General features: G+C 40.7%; 1 protein-coding gene and 1 long non-coding RNA gene across 3 annotated transcripts in view; one reads left to right on the forward strand and one right to left on the reverse strand.

The window, feature by feature from the left end:
- Positions 1-1,981: 1,981 nt before the first annotated feature.
- On the forward strand, positions 1,982-8,237 carry LOC142495098 (uncharacterized). Its single transcript, XR_012801658.1, has 3 exons — positions 1,982-6,574; positions 6,727-6,914; positions 7,155-8,237. It is a non-coding gene; the product is annotated as an uncharacterized LOC142495098 (long non-coding RNA).
- Positions 8,238-9,881: 1,644 nt separating this feature from the next.
- The window catches only part of PRICKLE1 (prickle planar cell polarity protein 1), a 62,127-nt gene continuing 50,602 nt past the window's right edge, over positions 9,882-21,406 (reverse strand). For both annotated transcript variants that reach the window (XM_075600085.1, XM_075600086.1), the window contains 7 exons: positions 18,452-18,627; positions 16,568-16,681; positions 15,549-15,686; positions 14,503-14,706; positions 13,589-13,775; positions 12,308-13,174; positions 9,882-11,633 (listed from right to left, as the gene is read on the reverse strand). In XM_075600085.1, the coding sequence (XP_075456200.1) occupies positions 10,786-11,633; positions 12,308-13,174; positions 13,589-13,775; positions 14,503-14,706; positions 15,549-15,686; positions 16,568-16,681; positions 18,452-18,583 (2,490 nt within the window). In that variant the 5' untranslated portion in view covers positions 18,584-18,627 and the 3' untranslated portion in view covers positions 9,882-10,785. The remainder of the gene's footprint in view (positions 11,634-12,307; positions 13,175-13,588; positions 13,776-14,502; positions 14,707-15,548; positions 15,687-16,567; positions 16,682-18,451; positions 18,628-21,406) is intronic.

The raw sequence follows: 21,406 nt of genomic DNA on the forward strand, positions 1-21,406 counted from the left end.
TCTCATGGCCCATCACTTATACACATACAGCAGGGTTACTGTAAGAAAAGAAGAATGGCAGTGCAATAGTTTGCAGTACCCTGGTTCTTTTATCAATCGTTTGTGTAGATATATTAATCATGAATAGCCAGTACAATTATTTATTTTTTCATGAAATAAAAGTTGCCAAAGCGTCCTTTGTATTTTTCCAATATCAACAAACTTTTGCTTCAATATCAACTTTTGGCAAAAGTACTGTAAAAATAAAGAAAAGTTGAAAAATCAGCAGTGAAAAATGCTAAATTTTGCAAGTTAAAAAAAAAGCATAGATTTGAAGAACTCAATTTATCCAGTTTAAAGTCTTGAATACTTTTTCAAAAATTGTGAAGTCCAAAATGTTCCAATTTGCAATTATGCTGAAATGTTTTTCCATTCTAATTATAAATGATTTACAAAGTAGTTTGACAAAACACAATAATGGCAATGTGTTTTTATAGTCCTGCACATAAATCTGTTCTTTAAAGAAGAAATATTGATGTAATTTTTTTGAAACCGTAAATTTCAATTCTGATCCAATCTAGAAAAGTCCACGTACAAAAATATCCTAAATGATTCTAGATTTGTTCCAATAATTTTGATATAGCCTGAAACTGAGCTATAAAAACGTGTATAAACACAGAACAAACTAAGGCACAGTGGTTGGCCATTAGCTATCCATCTCACTTATTTACTTATGAAGGTCTTTTCAGGACAATCCACTAATTTCATATGAAAACCCTCATACCTCTGCAGCATGAAACAGTGCTGAGTTGTTCAAAGCCGTACAAAATATTCTAAGAAGCCTTGGCTTTTCCAAGAGACACACTAGTGTAGCCCTTTTTGTGAACCCTCCTACACAAAAGAACTACTGGTACCGTATCACACCTGTGGCTCCAGGAGATCTGAGCCTCCGCTAGCTGGGAGCCTGGGGAAACCCTTACCATACCTGGTGCAGCGCCTCCACTTACCCAGGATCCCCCGTTAGGAAAGATAGCCCTGAGTAAGAAATACCATAACACACGTAGATAAAACAATACTAACGCTTTACTAAAGAACACATATCACATACCATAACACATTGCATAACATAACGTAACCCGATGCTCTATCCGCATCCCCTCAGCCCAATGTCTGGTGCTCCCCACCCAGTGTCCTGTGATCACCCCACACCCAATGTCTCGTACTCCTACGAAAGGTCGTGGGTGACTGCGCAGTCACTAATTAAGCTAGGGCCCAGTTGGTGCACTTATGTACTTGAGATACCTTCCGAGCACTCCGATGCTCGGGACCGCAACACACTTCTCAAAGGGTCAGACGTCCGTCTGATCCTTTCCAGGTACTTCTGCCGGTGGACCCCAACGAGGGTCCCACCGCTTCCCGGGAACTCCAACCGGATCACGGCAACACCAACCGCATGGGAACAGCAACCGCAGCTATCAGCTTTCTGCCTAACTACTTCTAGAGTGACAGCAACCCTAACCTAGGGCCTGTCCCTGAGGAACCGCAACCTGGGATGGCTTGGGGAAAGCTCCTAGGGCCTGTGAACAATAACCTGCCCCCCCTTCCCCTAGCTACCCAGTCCTATCTGTAACTAACAACTAGCTATTAACTAGCTACTCTCAAAGCACCTGCTCTGACACACACACAGACAGCTGCAATCACACACAGCCACCTGGATCCCGCAGCACATACACTGCTAGCACACTGTGCCTCTTTGACAGTGCCCACAGCTCTCTCCGCTGCGGCCCTGCCAAACCAGCACCTTCCACACTCAAGGGTCACCTCCCTAGCTAAGGCCGTCCCTCTTCAGTTACCCCCTGCCCTTACCCGGGAATTGGGGCCTGCCTGGGGATCTAGGGAGAACCCTTACCTGATGCAGGAGCCACGCGCTCCTTGCACCCTTCCTACTCCTTCCTCTGCTCTGCCCTGACTGACGCATGCAAAGCCCGGGAAATGTATCTATATTCCCGGGCTGAGCTTCCTCCAGCCCTATTGGCTCCTCTGGGGCACCTGGTGCCTGTCTCCCTAAGCCTCCTGGGAATTGTAGTTCCCAGGGGCTGCCTAAAGCATTGGGGCCGCGTGCGCGCTTCCCTTGCGCATGCGCAAACTTCTAATGGCCGCCTCACTCTCCCTCTACACTTCCCTACTCTCGCGCGACCTCTCCCTATCCCTGAAGTCCTATCGCGCGCTTCCGCCCCACTGCGCATGCGCGAACCTCCGCGCAATGGCGGCGCCTTCTGCCTAAGCCGCCGAGCCGGTGGCAACTCGATCGCGGCCTTAGCGACGGCCCGATCGCGTCCCCGGCAACCAGCCTGCACCGCTCCCTGCACTGGCCCCCACCCTCGCGAAGTGCCGGCGGGTCCGTCGCAGCCTCCGGCGGCACCCGCTACCTCACGGCACTCGCGGAGAGGGGCCAGGGATTCAAATTTTACCTCGGGGCTACACTAGTTTGTTTTTGGAGAAGATGCTCAACACCAAAATTATACATGAAAAAAACTATAGTAATCCATTTTCAATATAACATTTTCTTATAAAGAAGCTTTGTACTAGGAGACATTAACACACTTCCTGCTTTATTAACAAAGTATGGAATAGCTTATCACTACGTAGAAACTACATGCAGAAGTAGTTGTAATGAAATACGTGTGTTATAAACCTAAAATGGTTATATAATGCAGGAGCAATTCTCACGAAAGAACAGTAAGATAATAGTATCATTCTAACGTAGGTTTCTCTGCGTCCCTCGTTGTAGGCGCATGACAGAGGTATTGTCTCCTCGCCCTGGAGGTAGAACACAGATCACCTGATCTTTTTGAAGACTATCAATCCCTCTTGAGCTCCAGTGATCAGTTATTCTGTGTCTTACCAGCATGGAAAAAGGACTACAATTAACAGTGTAGGGTATGGGCCGTGCTTATAATGCGCACAGGTCTCCTCTGGAACAGAGCTCATCCACGGGCCATGATTACCACTCTGCCTGCTTTCAGAAAACTTTCCTCCCCTTTGGCCGTGTGGCCAGACAGTATGGGTGTCTCCTTTCCCCTATACCCAGTACCCTTTTTACCACTGCGAACCTGTTGTTCCCTCATACATATACAGGTGTGGGTCTCTCTCTCCCCGTGATATTTTCTATTACGATTGCACCCACATGATCATTCCCTCTAAAAAAAGGGGGCACAGTCTCTTGTCACACAAAAAAGGTTTGAGCTTTCACTGATCAATATATATATTTCTAGTAACAGGGAAAGCCAGCATCAGTACCCAAAAGAGCAGAGTCTCCTTCCCCCTTGCAAAGTATACTCCACTCCCTATTTACCACTGTTGTGTCCAGGGGGTCACAGTTCTGAAGGCTACCAGATTCACTTGGAGACCATTACTGTGGGGGACAGGAATTCAAAGGAACATGGCTCAGGAATTCAAAACACTAGAACAACCAATGGTTAAGTAATACATTAGGCTATTAGGGAAGATTGTAGATGTGGTTCCCGGGCACCCTTTAACTGGCGACAGCTGCAGCACATTTTCCTGGCATACTGGAAAAAAGATCATCAAAGATCATCAAAATCTGTCAAATAGAATAAGATTGGCACCAAAGACTCCTACGCTTTTTGAAACGGTGAAAATCCAGAGCAAACCTATCAAAATGAACATCTTAAAATATCATGATTCCTGATAGCCACAGATGCCAATCTCAAGGATTGGGGAGCCAACTTTACAGACAAATGTGTCCATGGTTTATGGACGATACAAGAATCAAAATTATCCATCAATATTCTAGAGATGAGGGCAATGTTCAAGGCCCTGGCACCCCATTCATAAAAGATAGAGAACTCAGTGGTAAAGATTAATTCAGATAATATGAAAGCAGTGTCTTATGTAAACCACCATGGAGAGATGAGAAATCATCTTGCAGGCAAGAAAGTCGGACTACTCTGATAGGTGGTCAGAATACAATCTAAAATCTGTCATTCATGAGGCACTGAAAGAGAATGTGCAAACACACTTTAAATCAAAACATAATAGAACCAGGAGAGTTCAATCAAAGCAAAATCCAATCAAATCATAGAGGAATGGGGCCATCCTTCAGTAGATCTAATGCAACAACTCACACAGAAACATAGAATTTGTTGGTAGACGAGAACCACTTGGCCCACTCAGAACCAATCTGATTCTTGGCTTTCCTTTCATAGTTTCGATAGCTTTAGGTCTATCCCAAGCATGTTTGAATTCCCTTATTCTATTAGCCCCTACCACCTCTATTGAGAAGCAATTCCCCAAATCCACCACCCCTTCCATGAAGATGTAATACTTCCTCACATTTCCCCTTAGCGTGGCACCCTCCAACTTCAGAGTATTCTCATTCCAATTTTTTTTCTCTGAAATATGCTTTCCTCCTCTACTTTCAAACCCCAAAATGGGTTTCAACAATCATATCCCTCATCCCTCTTCTATCCTCTAAAATGAAAATATTTTCTTTAAGTCCTTTAATCCTTCTTGATAAATTTTATGCTGCAGATCATGCACCGACCTAATAGTCCTTTTTTTGTTTTTGCACAATCTCAGATTGATTTACATCCTTCCGTAGATATGGTGCTTGTCTGTTTGCTGTCAAGTTTGGTGAATCCCCTTTCCGTTGTTTTTTTCTATTACCTTTATTTCTACTTGTGTTGTGTGCAAATAGCTTTGCTAGACCATCAACTGATGAGTGGCGCTCAAGAGTTATTTAGCGCGATTACAGAATGCTGCTGGAAAGGCTGTGGTGACAATGCACGCACCTGGGAGTCATGCTTATAGGGAATCCGATCATATGTGTGCAACAGTAAAACAAAGTACTGAGGGGGTGAAAGACCAATAATTAACTTCCATATACGTACGTGAACAACAAGGTCCAAGTGATAAAGGCTGCTGGATATACTAAATAATATGGGGGGGAAAGAGGGCAGTAAGGAGACACTTATGCTGGCATTCCATTACTAATATATATATATATATATATATATCATACATACACACACATACAGTACACACACAGTGTATTATTCTACATCTCCAGCGGGGTAGCAGAAGCAACAAAAGGGGAGGGAAGGTTCCCAGGAGCAGGCAGAGCGGTAATCATAGTCCATGGATGAGTTCTGCTCCAGAGCTGCTCTTTGGCGGTATAGCCACAGTTGGTGTTTTTAATCCTTCCTCCACACTGGTATAGCACAGATTAATATAGTCTCCAAGAAGATCAGATGATCTCTGTCCTACCTCCAGCAGTGGGGCACATCTCTCTCCCATGTCATAGTAAGAATAAAAAAAAAAAAAACTTTGTCATTGAAAGTTTACATGCTTGAAAGTTGAGCCAAATTATGGGACTGTCCTCCATTATTTCAGTTCTAGGCCAGAGAAAGAGGTCATGATTCTGCAAACATAAATTTTCAGTCTGCAGCAAATGTGGCCATGAAAAATAAAAAAATGACGGTAATATGCGAACACCCACTGACTTATAACACCATGGCTTTGTTCGGAAATGGAAATCCTCCTTATTAAAAGGTTATATCTAGTAAGCAAAGCCACCCATGTGTACCAGCATGCAGTTTAATATATATTCTCACTAAAAACATGTGCAAGAATTGCAATTGCGTTAAAACATGTAAATATATATTTACATTAACCTAGCCCCCACCCTCCCCCCCAAACACAGACTTCAACCAAGGTTTCTGCTGTCTGCCAGTTTGTTACCAAGCATTAGAAGTCGGGTGAAGATTCCCTCATGGCATCACCGGTGCTCCCTTGTGTCCCTGTTTCGCCCTACTTTCCTCTGGACTGTGCTTGGCGGAGGTCATCTGGACCTAGGGCTTCAGCAGTGAGGTGTTCCATCTCATTTTCTGCGGGATTCTGGGACTACAGCCGAGCAGTTAACCCTACCTGTGATCAGGTTTTTTTTTCCCCATACTGCGATTTTACAACCATTGTTTGGAAGTGTGAATTTTTAAGGTTACTCCAACCTAGTTAATGTATTAAAACTGTATTACACTATGGGGCATACAATATAGATTATATATACACCTCCCCCCCCCCCCCCAGTCTTAAACTAAATTGAAATGTTGCAGCAATTCCAAAGCTGCAGCAACCAGGACAAGGAACATTTACACCCATGTCCCATTCATTTGGTTATTTTCAGGGCAATCCTGTGTTGGCAAAACATTGTGTATCATATGCAAAATGTTATTGTTAAATAGCAGATATTTAAAAAAAAAAAAAAGTTCACCAAGTTGGAGGACTAATTAAAAGAAAATGGAAACAGCTCTGCTAATTTTTTGTTTTAATCCTCCACCCTTTTGTTTTGTTTATTTAACATATCCGGGTAGCAGGGGGACCTAGAGCTGAAATTTACCATTTTAGTTCCAGGAACACCCTGGATTCCGCAGATTGCAGCAGCACTTTTCCAGTTCTGTATGTTTACATCTCTTGCGTTGCACTGATACGAAGGCGCAACATCAGTTCATCTTCCTATTGGCCGGCGCCTCGCACTGGATTGAAACATCTGGAAGTACTGGTGCCACCTTTCCCGGTAAGTGTGCCTGGAGCTGTAAATTACCCCAGTTCCGGTACACCCCGCTTCACACATTTGGGGGGGGGGGGGGGGGTGGGGTGGTAGGAGCTTAGTCACATCTCTATTGAATGAAGGGACAGAAGTCTCTCTCTCCCTCCCTCATTCCCCAGCTGCTGCCTGACTGTGTGCTGTGCGAAGATCCGGCCGTCGCTGGTTAGGTCTCTATTTGCCGCCCAGCTGCCTCCTGCACTGTCCCACGCCGGGTCTCTGATGACATGCACCGGAAGTGACAGTGAGGAGATTAACCACCCACCATGTCTGAATTGTTGTGATTTTGCTTTTATTGATCGTACACATTGTAAGTACGGCTCTTACTCTTTTAAATGATAAAACCTATATACATTGATATGCGCTATGGTTTATTCTTTTATACTGGAAGTACATCTCTTCTGAATCTATACAATGAAGATTTTTTTGCCTCAGTTTTGGAGTCGTGAATTTACTCACTGCACTATGAGTAGGCATTGTATAAGAGCCAAGACTCTTATGATCCACAAGATAGTCAAGACATTCACACAGAGTATTTCTTTTTTTCTAGCTTATTTTTTCCCATGCTCCCCCTGGACTTTGAAGATCATTTTTGTCGTACTCATCTTCCTTGACACAGTCATCTCCGTGACGTCTCATCTCCTGCTTCAGGTCCGTGGAAGAAAACCCGAGGAGGAGATATTTTATGCTGCTCCTTTCCATGATACAAAAACGCAATCGTGCACACGCAAAATAGTTTGCTTTTTTGCTTTTTGTTATAGACCACTTTAAAAAAAAAAAAAAAATAGTGCAATGGTCAGAAACAGAAATCCGGTATTTCTACAAATTTGATACACAGCCAGAACATGACAACCATGCACACACAAAGTATTGCAAAATGTAGAATGCTTTGATCTGATACAGCCAATTTACCGGTTGGCAATTTACTTGCATTTCAATGTGGTGATCAGTTGATCAGATTACAGCATATTACATATTTTGCATTTCTTTTGGTGTGCACGATTGGAGAGTTTTTGCTGCTTGTAACACTCCACAAATATATTTGTCTGCATCATTTTTTTTAACCATACATGCTATTTTATCCCATAAAGTACAGATTGTCTCGTAATTATATTAATAAGCAGCATGCTTCAATGTCCTCATGCAACTCTAGAGCAGTTCTGATTTACCGGGTCTGGCTTATCTATAGAGATGCAGCAGTGTCATAAACCAGAATACACTTGAGTTAGTGTTAGAAAACCAGTCTCATGATGGCATGGAGCCACTCAATGACCAAGGAGGCACGAGCTTCCCCCCTCCCCCTCTCCTATTACCCCTCTACATAAAACATACAAATAACGAGAGGACACATTTGAGGTAAAAGGCCGCGGCTTATTTATTACACACAAATGGGGATAGTGTACCACCTGTCCGCGCCAGAATGCTCAGAGCTGGGCAACGCAAAGGGGGCACCCGGAAGTACGTCCCGGTGACCTGCCCCCTCGCTTCAACCCCCCCGGTTACCATCCCCGAGCCACTTCTGGCGGGACAAGCACCTACCCCCCCCCCCCCAACTGCCGCCGCGACAAAGCAATTGGTCCACTGACCCCTCCATCATAATCTTTTCTTCCTTGTTTCAAATATTCTCTTACTTATCTGCAAAATAAAGAAATGTTAACACTGAAAACAATTTTTTTTTTTTTTAATTAACTTAACTCAAAGGGATGGGTGGGTGGGAAACTGCTCCAACGCCAAGGAACAAGTGACAGTTGCTTGTTCCTTGGCTCTAATTTGAAACCCAACCGCCCCAACTGACTCCCCGATCGCGCTCGTGACCACCAGACCAGATGGGGGGGGGTGGGGCGCAGACCAGATGGGGGGGGGTGGGGCGCACCCCCCGGTCAATTACTGTTGCCACCCATACGGGCTAGGCCAGCTCTATATTGCTCTGCTTTTTCTGAAGGCCTAGTTGGGGGGCTCATACCAAATGGAGTTTGAGTGCTACAAGATAAAAGACTATTTACTGTTTACTGTGATAAAAGTCCACCTTTTTTGATGATGCAGACAAAATGCACAAGGTTTCAGGGAAAATCCCTTCAGGTATAAACATGTACAGGTTTGTACCTTAAGGGATTTTCCCGAAACATTGTGCATTATGTCTGCATCATCAAAAAAGACATTAAATGTCTATTTGACTTTTGTCACAGACTTTCAGTGCCACAGTGCTATTGAAGTCTATGGAGCGATTTCTGCAGAGATTCATGCTTTCCTGTTAGAGCACCAACCACCATTTTGAAAGGAGTGGAGTGCACCCACCATCATAAACCCAAAGAAATGCATAGGTGTATAGTTGATATTTCAGTGACAACAGTACAATTCTATGGTGGTTCTTCAAGAGGAAAAAAGCCAGTTGTAAGAAGCCCCAAAAAATATTATATTTCTCCCCAAAAAAATAATAATATTTTGACAATACATAGGAATCGCTTAGCCCATCTAGTCTGTCCCTATCCCCCATCTGTTATCAAACACCATGGCCTTATCCATGGCTTTCTTTTGTATTTAGATAAGCCTCGTGTCTGCCCCAGCATGTTTAAATTTCCTTACTGAACTAGCCTTGACCACCTTACCTCACAATAAAGTACTTCCTCACATTTCCCGTGCCCGCTACCCTCCAGCTTCAGAGCATGACCGAAGCACTTCCACGTCTCTGAAATAGATTTCTTTTTTGTACCACTGAGGCATATGATCAAAATGATCAAGAATAGACAGGGCTGTGTCCTTAGTGCTGTAATGAAGTCTTGTCAGAGCTTTCTAATCCATTATTTTCACTTCCAAAACCTGGTGTGGCTAGGGTTCAGGGGATGGAGTTGAGAAACACTGTTCTATGGAGCACTTTATAGCTCAACAAGCTTTCCCCCCAAATACAAAAAAATGTACCCTGCAGAGGCACCACTGCTGGTCTACCATGTTAGAAGCAAACACAAGGTTGATCAAATGTATAGCAATTTGATTTTATTTTTAACGGCAAAAGTGAGGCAACCTTTTAAAATACCAAACAAACCGAGTTATCTAGAACATCAATAGTTTGAGAAATATGCGTGGTTATGATCGTACCAATGCAAAAAATATATATATAATAAATAAAGCAATGGATCTGTATTTTTCTGCTACGTAAAAAAGTTGACCCATAAATAAAACCAGGATGTTTTAGTATTTTAACTACTGTTGTGCCATACAGAGGGCTTTAAACTATCTAAATAAAAAAAGGGGTGAAAAAAACATTAAGAAACATTCTGGATCACTAAATGTAATTTTTTTTATTTTCTAGAACTATTTGAAACCGACAGGAAAAAAACAAGCCAATCATAATCAACCATAACGCTGTAGGACCCCTATATCAACTGAATGATATATTGTAGATGAGATATAAAAATAACAGGTTCTGCTTTTGACATATACAATATGTACATTAATATTTGCACTGTTAAATTAGGGCTGGATTTGTTTAAATGCTACATTATAAATAACTTGCAGCCAATATTCTACATTGTTAGCGTGGCTTAAAGGGTTTAACAAAAGGACATATCCATCAATAGTGGGAACATTTATGAAACTGGCTGCATTTGTAACTTAACATGCGAATCATGAATTGCCCATAACAAAATAATCCCTTTGCATCTTTCATGACTATGGAATGGATACACTACTACTATTACATCTGCATCTCAAATTCAGGCTAGTATGGGAGTCCGTTACTATGCAAACAAATATTCATATTAAAATATACCACATTCATGAGTAAATTATGTAATTACATATGCATTTTATATCCCAAAGAGTAGGTCTGTCCTCGAGTCCATTAGGATATATGTTTCAGAACCCATCATATACAGGGCACCTTGCGTTCTTGGTCATTTTCACACCAGTTAAAATGTAATGCTGCAGTGTCTATACTGCTGTATTATGCAAGACAATAAGACTTCAAACCTGTAATGTAAACCTGTGATCATCCAAGTAAATAATTTGCTAAATACATCTTCAAATGGTAATTACACATTGTAAACACCAGTTGGCTTGTTTGCCAATGTACCAAAGCATAAAAAAAAATATTAGTAACTTGCATAACTATAAAAGGTGTTTCTGAATTTAAAAATGTAAATGCATGGTCTTCAGAGGAATGAAACTAAGCATGCCAAGAAGTCTTAGGAAATAATACAGTTTTTGCCTTTGTGTCCCTTTTTCTTCTTGGATTTAGTGGGCCTTTGGCCAAAGTGAGAACTGGATAGTGCAGATGTTGGACTAGACAGGTCATCTGTATAATATGGACATCTTTGTGGTCGTGGCTGAGGTATAGGCTGTCCAAGAAAATACCCCTCCTCTTCTGAATCAGATGAGGACGATGAACAAGTTGAACACCAAGAATCATCTTCACCGTACAGCCCACGCAATGTATCCATGACTTGGCTTTGCAGTCCATAATCAGAGGAAGTGTTTGCATATCGTCCAAAAAGCTCTGCATTTGGCATGCAAGCCTGCACCTCGTGTGGAGTTTTATTTTGAAAAAGTTTGTCATAATCCTCAGAGGTGTAAAATCGAGATTTTTCTTTAACCGATCCTTTTTCTACAGCAAGATGAAGTGCATTTTCCGACCGAGATTTTCTGCTTTTCCGGCGGCGGTGATGGGGTCTTTGACTGCGTTCTTCAACATTGTAAACCCTTCTACGACTCCTCTCACTCAGTGGTGGCTGACGAATTTCAATGCAACCATAATCTTCATTGTCAATTACATCATCGGAAAACTTGACTTGTGGTCTTGTTTGTGATTTGGACCGCCTGAGTACAGACATGTGCACTGGCTTTTCCTCTGCCAGTGTCTTTTCTGGACACATCTCAGAGCTTAAGCTTTTCAAAGACTCTGTACTTCTATTAAGCATTGACGAATTAAGAGTTCCCATGTTGCTCATTTTCTCACAATCTCTTTCATCCAAGTCTTGGAAGTTTTGAAAAGAATACGAGGGTCTTGCTTTGCTTTCCCCATCTACAGAAGCTCCTAAAAAAAACAAAAAAAACAAATTTAAAACCATTAGTTTTTAAAAGTCGAGCCAGCGAGGTACAATGTTATAACTCTGATAACGTTATATAAAATAGATTACAGTTCATATTACACAAAATAAGTTTTTTGTTGTTGATTGTATCAACTTTAATTTGCAAAAACTATTTGGTGGGAACCATTTTAAGAATCGAAAATTAAATGATACATGGCTGGTAGAGACTTGCTGCTGGAAAGCATAGTGTGATTCTTTACCCAAAATCTATTTCATTAATTCAAGTAGAAACTGCGCTGTTTGTTTTAGGATTCTGCTGAAACTGCTATTGAGCAAATTCTTACAACATCGAGTATTGCTTTCCTTCATCCCATCCCAAATTCAGTTCAACAATAGCTATTCTTTACAAAACTGACATCCATAAAGTGCAGCCGAACCTCCGCCCCCACTTCTATTTAAAAAAATCAATGAAAAAAAAAAAAAGAGAAACCCTAAAGCAAGATCTCAACTACCTCCCAAAAAGCTATAAACTACTGAAAGAGGGTTTCAACTTGAGCTTTAGTACAATAGTACTGATTATAAACTAATCATGTAATGTTCTTAGCATATATCCTGGCACATACACTGTTGTCAGTCCAGATTTAAAAATAAATAAATAAATGTAGACATTAGACTGTACCTGTTATATTGGACAAAGCCAGGGAATCCATTGAATCACAAATGCTTTGATCCGGTGGTTTAATATCACCTGACAAACATTCCAATGAACCTTGATACCACTGGGTCTTTTCATGTCTGTAACCAGAAGCTCCATGTTCCATGTCCAGTTCTTGTATTTTCCTGCTGCTAGCAGGACCAGGATGGCTACCATATGCAGAATCACCAAGACCATCCTGTGACTGAGCCCAATACATATCTGACTGATATTTTTTACTTGCCAAACTCTGATTGCGACCACTTCTTTTTGAATCATTCTTCCCTTTGATATTTTCAGACATCCAGTGCTCACTAGATCTATTATCTTCAGCTGGCTGTTGAAAGAGCCCCTTTTCTCCAAATTTTAAGAGTAGCTGAGTCATGTAGTCATCATGTTCAGCCCATTCTTCATGGTCCTCCGGGGTCTCCTGCTCAACTCTTCCTTTCCAAAAGTCATCATTATCAAAATTGGCTCCTTGCCTTGAAAGGCTGAGATCATCAATCTTACGGGACAGGGTATCATCGGCATTTCCACAGAGTCCAGGGAACTTGTAATTCAATGCTGGAGACAGCAGGAGTGATTGTCTACACTGGTCTGCAGATCGGCTGCTTTTCCCCATTCGTACACTTCTCCTGGACTCTCTTGATCTTGCAGACTGAAATGCAGAGTCAGAAGAGTCTGATGCGTGTACATCCTCTCCCAAGCTGCAAGTTTTGGAACAATAAATCCGTCCCTTTTTGGGCAAAAAAGGACAACCCAGAAGAGAAACTTTACACTGGGCACAAGAAAAACATGTCTCCGTAGCATGCCAGTGTTGGCCATCATACGTCATTTGTGCATGATCAACACCTTTAAGAGAAGAAAGAGTTTTTAAATAAAAAGTGCCATACTATACATTGCTCTCTTCAATACCATTTATAAGGCACAGCAACTGCCTTGGGGGCTTCACAAGAATATTTATTATTCATGGATCAATGTAGCACTGAGGACTAAGCAAAAAAGTGTCAAATAATTTGGAAATAAGTTTACACTTAAGTTCACTGGAATACCCTTTACAACATTGGCTCACGCTATATTTATTTAATTTTTCCCCTCAAGGCTATATATAAACTCCCAAAAATTTAAAATGATGCAAGAATCCAACAGTTAAACATAAAGAAATTGCATGTTACGGTATATTTACTAAGATTATGAAAAGCATGATGCACATATTTGTAAATGCAGATAGTGTGGTCAAGAAGAGATATTAAAATTTGACTGTACCAATATGATCCCCACAAGATTCACAGTATTCAGCATAATGAGATTCAAAGCAACCACAGCAGAAAGGGCGACCGTCTTTCATGATGTATCTCTGACCCCCAAGCACGGTTTCACACTCAAAGCAACAGAAATGCTTCATGTGCCAGTGGCGACCTTCGGCCTCTGTGCACTCATCAGCAAATATGATCTGCAATTAAAAATAAATATCCATGGTCAACTTTCACTAGACCACAAACTTGGGCAAAACATTAGCCTCTGCAAAACAAAAGGACACGGTTCTACTGCACAAATTGACATAATGCCTCTTTAAAAAAATTGTACTACAGACCATTTAGTTGAATTAAAGTAACAATCCAATGCCCCTCCAATAAATTTCTGCAAAACATTGCTGCATTGTTATAGCTAGTGAGATAGAGATAGATATATATATTTGAATAGACGAGCATGATAGTTCATGGACCTAAATTATAAAGAGCCACACGAGTCTCGTTTTCAAGTCTACTGTCTGACAGTACTGAAGTGACTTGAGAAGACGTTTTGAAAGCTCTGTATAATATTTATCTTGTGAATTCTTATGTTGGACCATTAAAGAACATGGTAAGCTACAAGAGCCCAACCTATACTTGTTGAAAATGGATATGGTTGCTAGAAAGGGATTACACTAGAGATTGCCATGCATGTCCTTTTAGCAGTAAAAGTAAGAATGATACAACTCTCTGTTTCTTGCCCTTATTGTATTAGAATTCCCTGTAATGTGTTTTGCAAAAAGAGCTGCATTCATTCGGAGCGCTATATGAATACAAATACATACATAATGTTGTAAATTGAAGTTAATAAGAAATAACACTATATTGTAGGGGGGGGGGGGGCGGGGGTTTAAAAGAACTATGTTAGAAGTTAAAGGGGCTGAATACCTCATCACAGGCTGAGCAACGTGGTTTAAGCAGTTCTGCATGGTGTCTGCCACACTGTATTTTTCCATCTTGGTAAAAGTAAATTAGGTCAACAAGTAGCTCGTTACATGTTGAACATGCAAAGCATGATGGGTGCCAGCACACTCCTGGACCAGCTCTTGAAACAAATATTGCAATTTCACCTCCATTAATCTTCTCCCCACACTAGAAAAAACAGAATAATTACATTAAACAAGTCTTGCATTATACGTTGCTGATTGATTGTTGGCACATTTGTTATCATTCACATTACAAGAAAAAATACCACTTTTGACATAAAACCAGCAAAGGAATTTAAACACCCATTTAGAAATCCAAGAGAAAAGTCTAAACCTTCTGCCATAAACCAAGAAAAATATTGCTGATATATGTTAAGTAGATATTTAGAGAACCACTTAAGCTGTGTTTCATTATGGGAATGTGGTTTTCATAAAGTTAGCCATCTGGCTACAATTTAAACATTTATCCCAAGCAGAAAATTATTTATTCTCACACAAGTGTGTATGTATGTGCTCATACACTAGTCCGTTCCATTCTGCAGGGAGTCGGTGAGCATTAATTAGACTTCACTTCTGATACGAAGAACCTAGTCTTTAAACACAATCTGTAAATTCACACAAACAATGTGATGAAATGTTTATTTTATACCGTTCTCACCACACTGTTCAAAATGAAATTGGTTCAGAGTAGGAGGTCATATTACACTTGGATGTAGCAATTGGTGCAAGAAGCAGCCATTTATACATTGGTCCTCTCCCCCAAAACAGTTGCTGGTGGTCTTTATCTTGATCCCCACACATATTTGGCAAGTCACAGATGAAGATACATGAGTAAAATGAATGCCATACCCAGAGCAGCATCAGAGGCATGTAGAAGTAAATAGGTCAGCTTTACACATTACCCCACACTATTGTAATTCCCCCCCAAAATCTGATACCTTTAGTTCTTGTGATTTATACACTAAAAGCATTAAAGATTTACAAATGAGAATGCAACACTGTGCCTACCTGTTCACATACAGCATGCATTACCGCTCTTGACAACAGTTTAATATTTCCTCTCCCCAGTGCCTCTTTCTTGCGCTGAGTGCTAAACATTTGCAATTCCTTCTTCTCTTCTTCACTTAATGACTGGCAATATCGCACCTTCGGAAACAAGAAGTTTAGGTCAATCCTGAGCATTTGTAGGTTTACAGCTTTTTTGACACTTTACTGGTAAATTCTACAGCAGAATAAATACACATTGAAGAATATGTTGCACGGTCTTAAAACGAGACAATGAAATCTAAATAAGTAAATATAACATGTTTGCCATCTTAAAAAACACAAAACATCTGTCCTATTACACAATAAATTCAGGAATTTAAACAACCTTGCAAACACAGTAATAACAGTTTAAGTGCAGAAACCCTTAAGATAGTTGCACAGACATCCCAACAAAAGAACGGGCCAAAACAGCTCAGCCAAATGCAAAATGACATTCAAATAACAACCTAATTTGTACTTTGTGGTACTATATTACTGTGGAAAAGCCCAAGTCGGGTAACACCTACATACTATTTTAAATAGTTGTTTTAGAATGTAACATCTCTTCTATAGCTTTACAAACTAAGCAAAAGTGAAATGTGACAGGACCTATGTCACACAGCATACCCATTCATCTATTCTTAGAGTTGCACCAGAGAAACATTTTAAATCACTAAAGAAAACTACATTTTTAATGGTTAAAGAAGCAAATCTGCCACAAATTTTTGGCGTTTGAACTTGCCTTAACAGAGGAGTCCTCCATGGTTCTTCCCCACCCCCCAACCCAAGTTCTCCAGATATTTGGCTGAAGGATCACGGACAGAAAAGCCACAAATGCCGCAGCTTTCTATTGGCTGCCGAGCCATGACCCCGCCACCATGTCAGGTGAAGACAATCTGCTAGGTGTGTGTATAAAGCAGGTATGCCAGCAAGCTATATAAAAGAAAGACCCCAGGGCAGCACAGAATGCTGCATTAAAGTAGCGTTCCGGCTATATTTACCTCATTATCATGGGGAGGGAGCTGATACAGAAGCTGTTTGATCCGATACTTTTCACCCACGCTATTGACATAAGGGACCTTTTCCTCTGGCAGGCAAGCAAAGTATAGTTGAACCTACATATGAATTGAAAGAATGAGGAAAAGATAGAAACGACAAAAAAACACAACTTTGCATTATTTCATGTGCATTTCTTTCAGCCAACCTGCTGTATTAACCCTTTTAGGGTTGGAGTAACTATTACTTTGACTTGCCATGCATGCACCTGGACACACATGGTGTGAATAGACACTGTAGCACTTTAACTAGAGAAATGGTCATGGGAAGACAATAAATGCTACATTAGGTATGTGACAGCTTTTGGGCTTATGTGATAACGAGCACCAGATGAGCCAACTTGATGGCCAGTTTGCACCCAGCTGCTGAATAGCTCTTTTGGAATGTAACTTGCAGTGACTATTAGGGGGCATCATAAATTATGCACATTTAATGCTGCTATTATGTGTGCCTCCTCCAAGACTAGTCAACAAGTCTGTTGAAATTCCAACATTTCAATCTACAATTGCCTTGCATAACGTGTGAAGCTATCTAGAAAACAGCCCCTATAAACAAAGTTTAATTTGCTTCGTGCATTTTACACATTGGTGAGACAAAAGCTGCTTTGTCATCTCCTGCTGGTAGGGTTCATCCCAAGAATCAGCTTTCATTACTTCCATCTGAGCCTTTTCGGGAGGGCCCGGAGTCAACTTCATGGGAGGGGTCAAATCCCAACATGTTTTAACCAGATGCAGATTTTTTCTTTGAAGTATAATTTATCTACAGATCCGATGCCAAGTGCTATGCCAGATCCACCTTTATTTTTAAACTAGGAGCTTTTTCCAAACGGTGCCTACTGTTTAAACCCATCCACAGCTATGCATTAAAAACATGTGCATTTTTACTTTTCCTGTTAACATATACACTTAAAAAATAATAATATTAACTGATAAAATAGCATATATCTACACAATTAATGTTCTTGCATGGACAAGTGTGTGATCACACCATAATGAAGGTATAAAACCCAAACAATGTGTTTAAAGGGAATACCTTCTCAGATATTAGAAAAACATTACCCTTGGGTGATCTTCGTGCAAGATTTTCTACATTTTTGGTTTTAGTTTCTCATCTCAGGCAAACTAATTTTCTTCATGAATCTTAAAATTAGGATCAATTGTTTGCATTTATATTAACACACACACACACACACACACACACACACACACACACACACACACACACACACACACACACACACACACACACACACACACACACACACCGGTTTAAGGACACTCACTTTAAGTAAACTCACGAGTAAGGACATAATTGCCCAATAGGCAAACGGCATCTCACGCATGCGCCTGTCAGCACGTCCTGAACAGCAATACCAGCTCCCTACCTGTACCGAAGCTGTGCGCAAGCGGGGAGACTATAGAGCCTGTTACAAATGCGTTATTTACATCAGTTATGCACTTATATGACGATTGCCGAACAGTACATGCATCGATAAGTGGAAAAAAAAGGTAATGCTTCACTTTAAGTACATTTTCGCTTTACATACATGCTCCGGTCCAATTGCGTACGTTAATGCGGGGGGGGGGGGGGGAGGGTATATATATACATACACACAATAATTATATAAAATAGGGCATCTGTCCCTTCCTTTATCTTCATGCTTTGACAAATAATGCAGAGTATGTGGGTAATATTGGTTTCCTCCATGCCAACTATGTATACCAAAGTGACAAACGACTTGACTCAAATGTAATTAAAGTTTCAAAAATAAATAAATCCAAGTGTACAACATGAACGGTAATTGGCAAGATGCTGTTCTTTGTCTCTACCTGTTCAGGACGAAGACCCGGTGGAACCCAAGTGTATTCCTCCATAGCACACCCAGAGTCATCATCAGATGTGGAGCTTCGCTGACAGCCATAAGCGAGCTTACTAACTTTTTGCTCCATCTCCAAAGGCATGTACTAGACAGTCACAGGTTATGCCAGTTCATCAAACAATCGTTCTGGAAAAGATGTGAAGATTAAAAAACAAATCTGAAATTTAGGCCACCACTTTACAGTGACATGGTTTTAATGATCATTAAATTGTAGTGTGCATAATGCCAAGCATCCAACTAAACATGGTTATTAGTTACATTGAACTGTGATACAATTTCAAGGGCTAGTCTGGAAATGAACAGAGGTCATTGTGCACAACTACAAAAGGTCTGTTCTCCAGATATCACTTCTGATGAGGGGACCTAAGTGGCCCTGAAAGTTAATTAAATACCAAAAAAAAAAGTAAAATTCATGGTTGGAAAATGAAACCAATTAAGGGAAAACAAAAAAACAGAAGAAACGAGGCTTTGCCCCCATAGACATTTTCTGGAAGAATAAATGACATTTAAAAAAATAAATAACTTACATTTTTATTACCAGTGCAAAATGTTAACTACATAATGCCAACGACTTGCATTTCATAAAAAATGCATAGTTGATACAGCAGCTTTTCTACTTTGCATATTTACAGATATGCAAGTTAGTCATATATCAACACGACATTGGCAAAGAAAACCTTGGTTTTAGTCTAGAGCGATTGTGACCTTTTGACGCCCATATCAAATACTAGAATACTTTGCTTGCCCCTCCAGTGCCAAGAGTTAAACAAGCTCATATTCAACAGGTGCAACAACTATTCCCACCGAGCAACTGTTCGTACCCTATTAACACCAGTTTCATTGTCCAAACGTTGCAGTTCCACTTGCAAATAAACCTACAGCCCGTTGTATATAGCTCTATAAATGTAGGCCTGAGGGCCCAATTTCAAAAAGCATGCCAACAAATCGATCATATTGAATAGATCTTGCTCTGAAAGGGTGTAGCAGCTCATGCTTCATGGAAGGATGCAGTAGTGATTTCCAAGTTGTGGTGGTGATCAGTGCAAAGTAAAAAAGCCACTTTTAGGGAGTGGGGAGAGGACACCACGGTGGCCATTATTACGACTACTAAATAATTTAACAAAGTACATGATCAGGAAGAAAAATGGAAAGGCACAAAAAAGCTGGACTGAGCGCGCAGAACTTCATAGCAATGAAACGTTACCAAAATAAAAAAGGACAACCGAAAAAAGTAGAGCGAGACAGGCCGTCAAACGATGCCAAGAACAGACAAGCCTTTGCAACTAATAAACATGGTCTATAAAAAGTTTCCATACAAGTCAATTAACAAAGAAAAAAAAAAACTTGCAAAAAATTAAATGTTTTTTCTTTTTCTTTCTAATAGCAAGAGCTTGTAGGACCATACTGCACAAAAAAAAAAAATTATTTAAGTTAGTGAATCAGATTTCTGGGGGACCTTGCAGCGTAGACATTACCTTGGCACAGTTAGTAAAGCTCGACTGTGAAATGCTCGTCGGTTTAGAAGTAGCTACAAAGAACGTCTTATCCATGTAAAACATGATGGTTTAACCAGACTAAAACATTAGCATCTGCATACACTAGACACTGATGCATATATAATGGCTGTGTTGTCTCCACGCTTGCTCACTTGCAGGTCAAGTTGTAAGTTTGAGATACATTTTTATAAAAGCTACACCACATTCACGATGCAATGAAGCATATTTCAAATTACTACATTTATGGGTAAAAAAAAAAAACCTCAAACTTTTATCGTATTTTGCACTGTGGTGGTAAATGGTTCAGTAAGAGCTTATATACTATTACAGTAATAAAATTTGGTATATGCAATAGAAAGGCATTCTAGCAAGAACGCTGAAGAGTTCACAAGTGGTAATGGTATTGAATCCGTTAAAACCTTAACTTATATAATTTATAGCTATTAGTGTAAGACTGAAGAAAACGAGATGTAGGTTGCAAAAGAATTTTTTGTATAGAACCACAAAGCAAAATTTCAACAATTTGTGTGAAATCTTTCCTGGTTCAGACCCATTTAACCACACCTTCAACGTTTCCTTCTCTTGTATCTCCTCTCGCAGCTTCTGTTGGGGTACTACAAGGCTCGGTCCTTGGACCTCTTCTCATTATACCCCCTGTTGGTGGACCGATACTCATATGGCCATTATCCCTTTGCTGACACCAACATTTCTCTCCTCTAGCCTATACATTTCTCTAAAGTCTTGTCATCAACAAGCTTATCCACTAGCTCTCCCTAGATGTTAAGCTTCAGGTAGCAATGGGACATGTCAAAATCATAACTCCAGATATCTCCTGTTCCACTCCACCTAAATCCTACCTCACTATTAAAAACTCCCCAATCTTACCAATACCACGCCTGCTGCATGGGGGACCATTAGACACTGCCCTCTTCTTGATTCCTCACATTCACCTATGAAATCTCTCTCAAGAATATGACATCAAGCAAAATGTAAATTCACTCATGTCCTGTCTCTACTATGGCAACCCCCCTTATCCAACTGTCCAATCCATTAAAAATGCTGCCGACATTCCCTGCTCTTCATCTGCTGCTCCACAATGTAAGTCCCTCTTTGGCTTCTCATATCCTCTCAAATTTTATAAAATACAAAGCCCTTAATAATGCTGCCCACACCTTCTGTTCTGCCCATAACCCATCTCCTCTTAAACTCACTCCCACCTACAAGACTTCCCCCATGCTGCACCCTCTCTAGAAGCCATCCAACATACCACTGCAGACTTCCAGAATTTGAATGGCTCCCTGAATGATCATGTCTAAGTAAACCCATCACCTCCCTGGCCAGCACCCTCCACCCCCCATGAGGCACAGAGTCTCACAATGAGAAGCCACTTTGATAGCTTTTGTTCAGTA

This window comes from Ascaphus truei, chromosome 5, assembly GCF_040206685.1.
Source record: "Ascaphus truei isolate aAscTru1 chromosome 5, aAscTru1.hap1, whole genome shotgun sequence".
Classification (NCBI taxonomy): domain Eukaryota; kingdom Metazoa; phylum Chordata; class Amphibia; order Anura; family Ascaphidae; genus Ascaphus; species Ascaphus truei.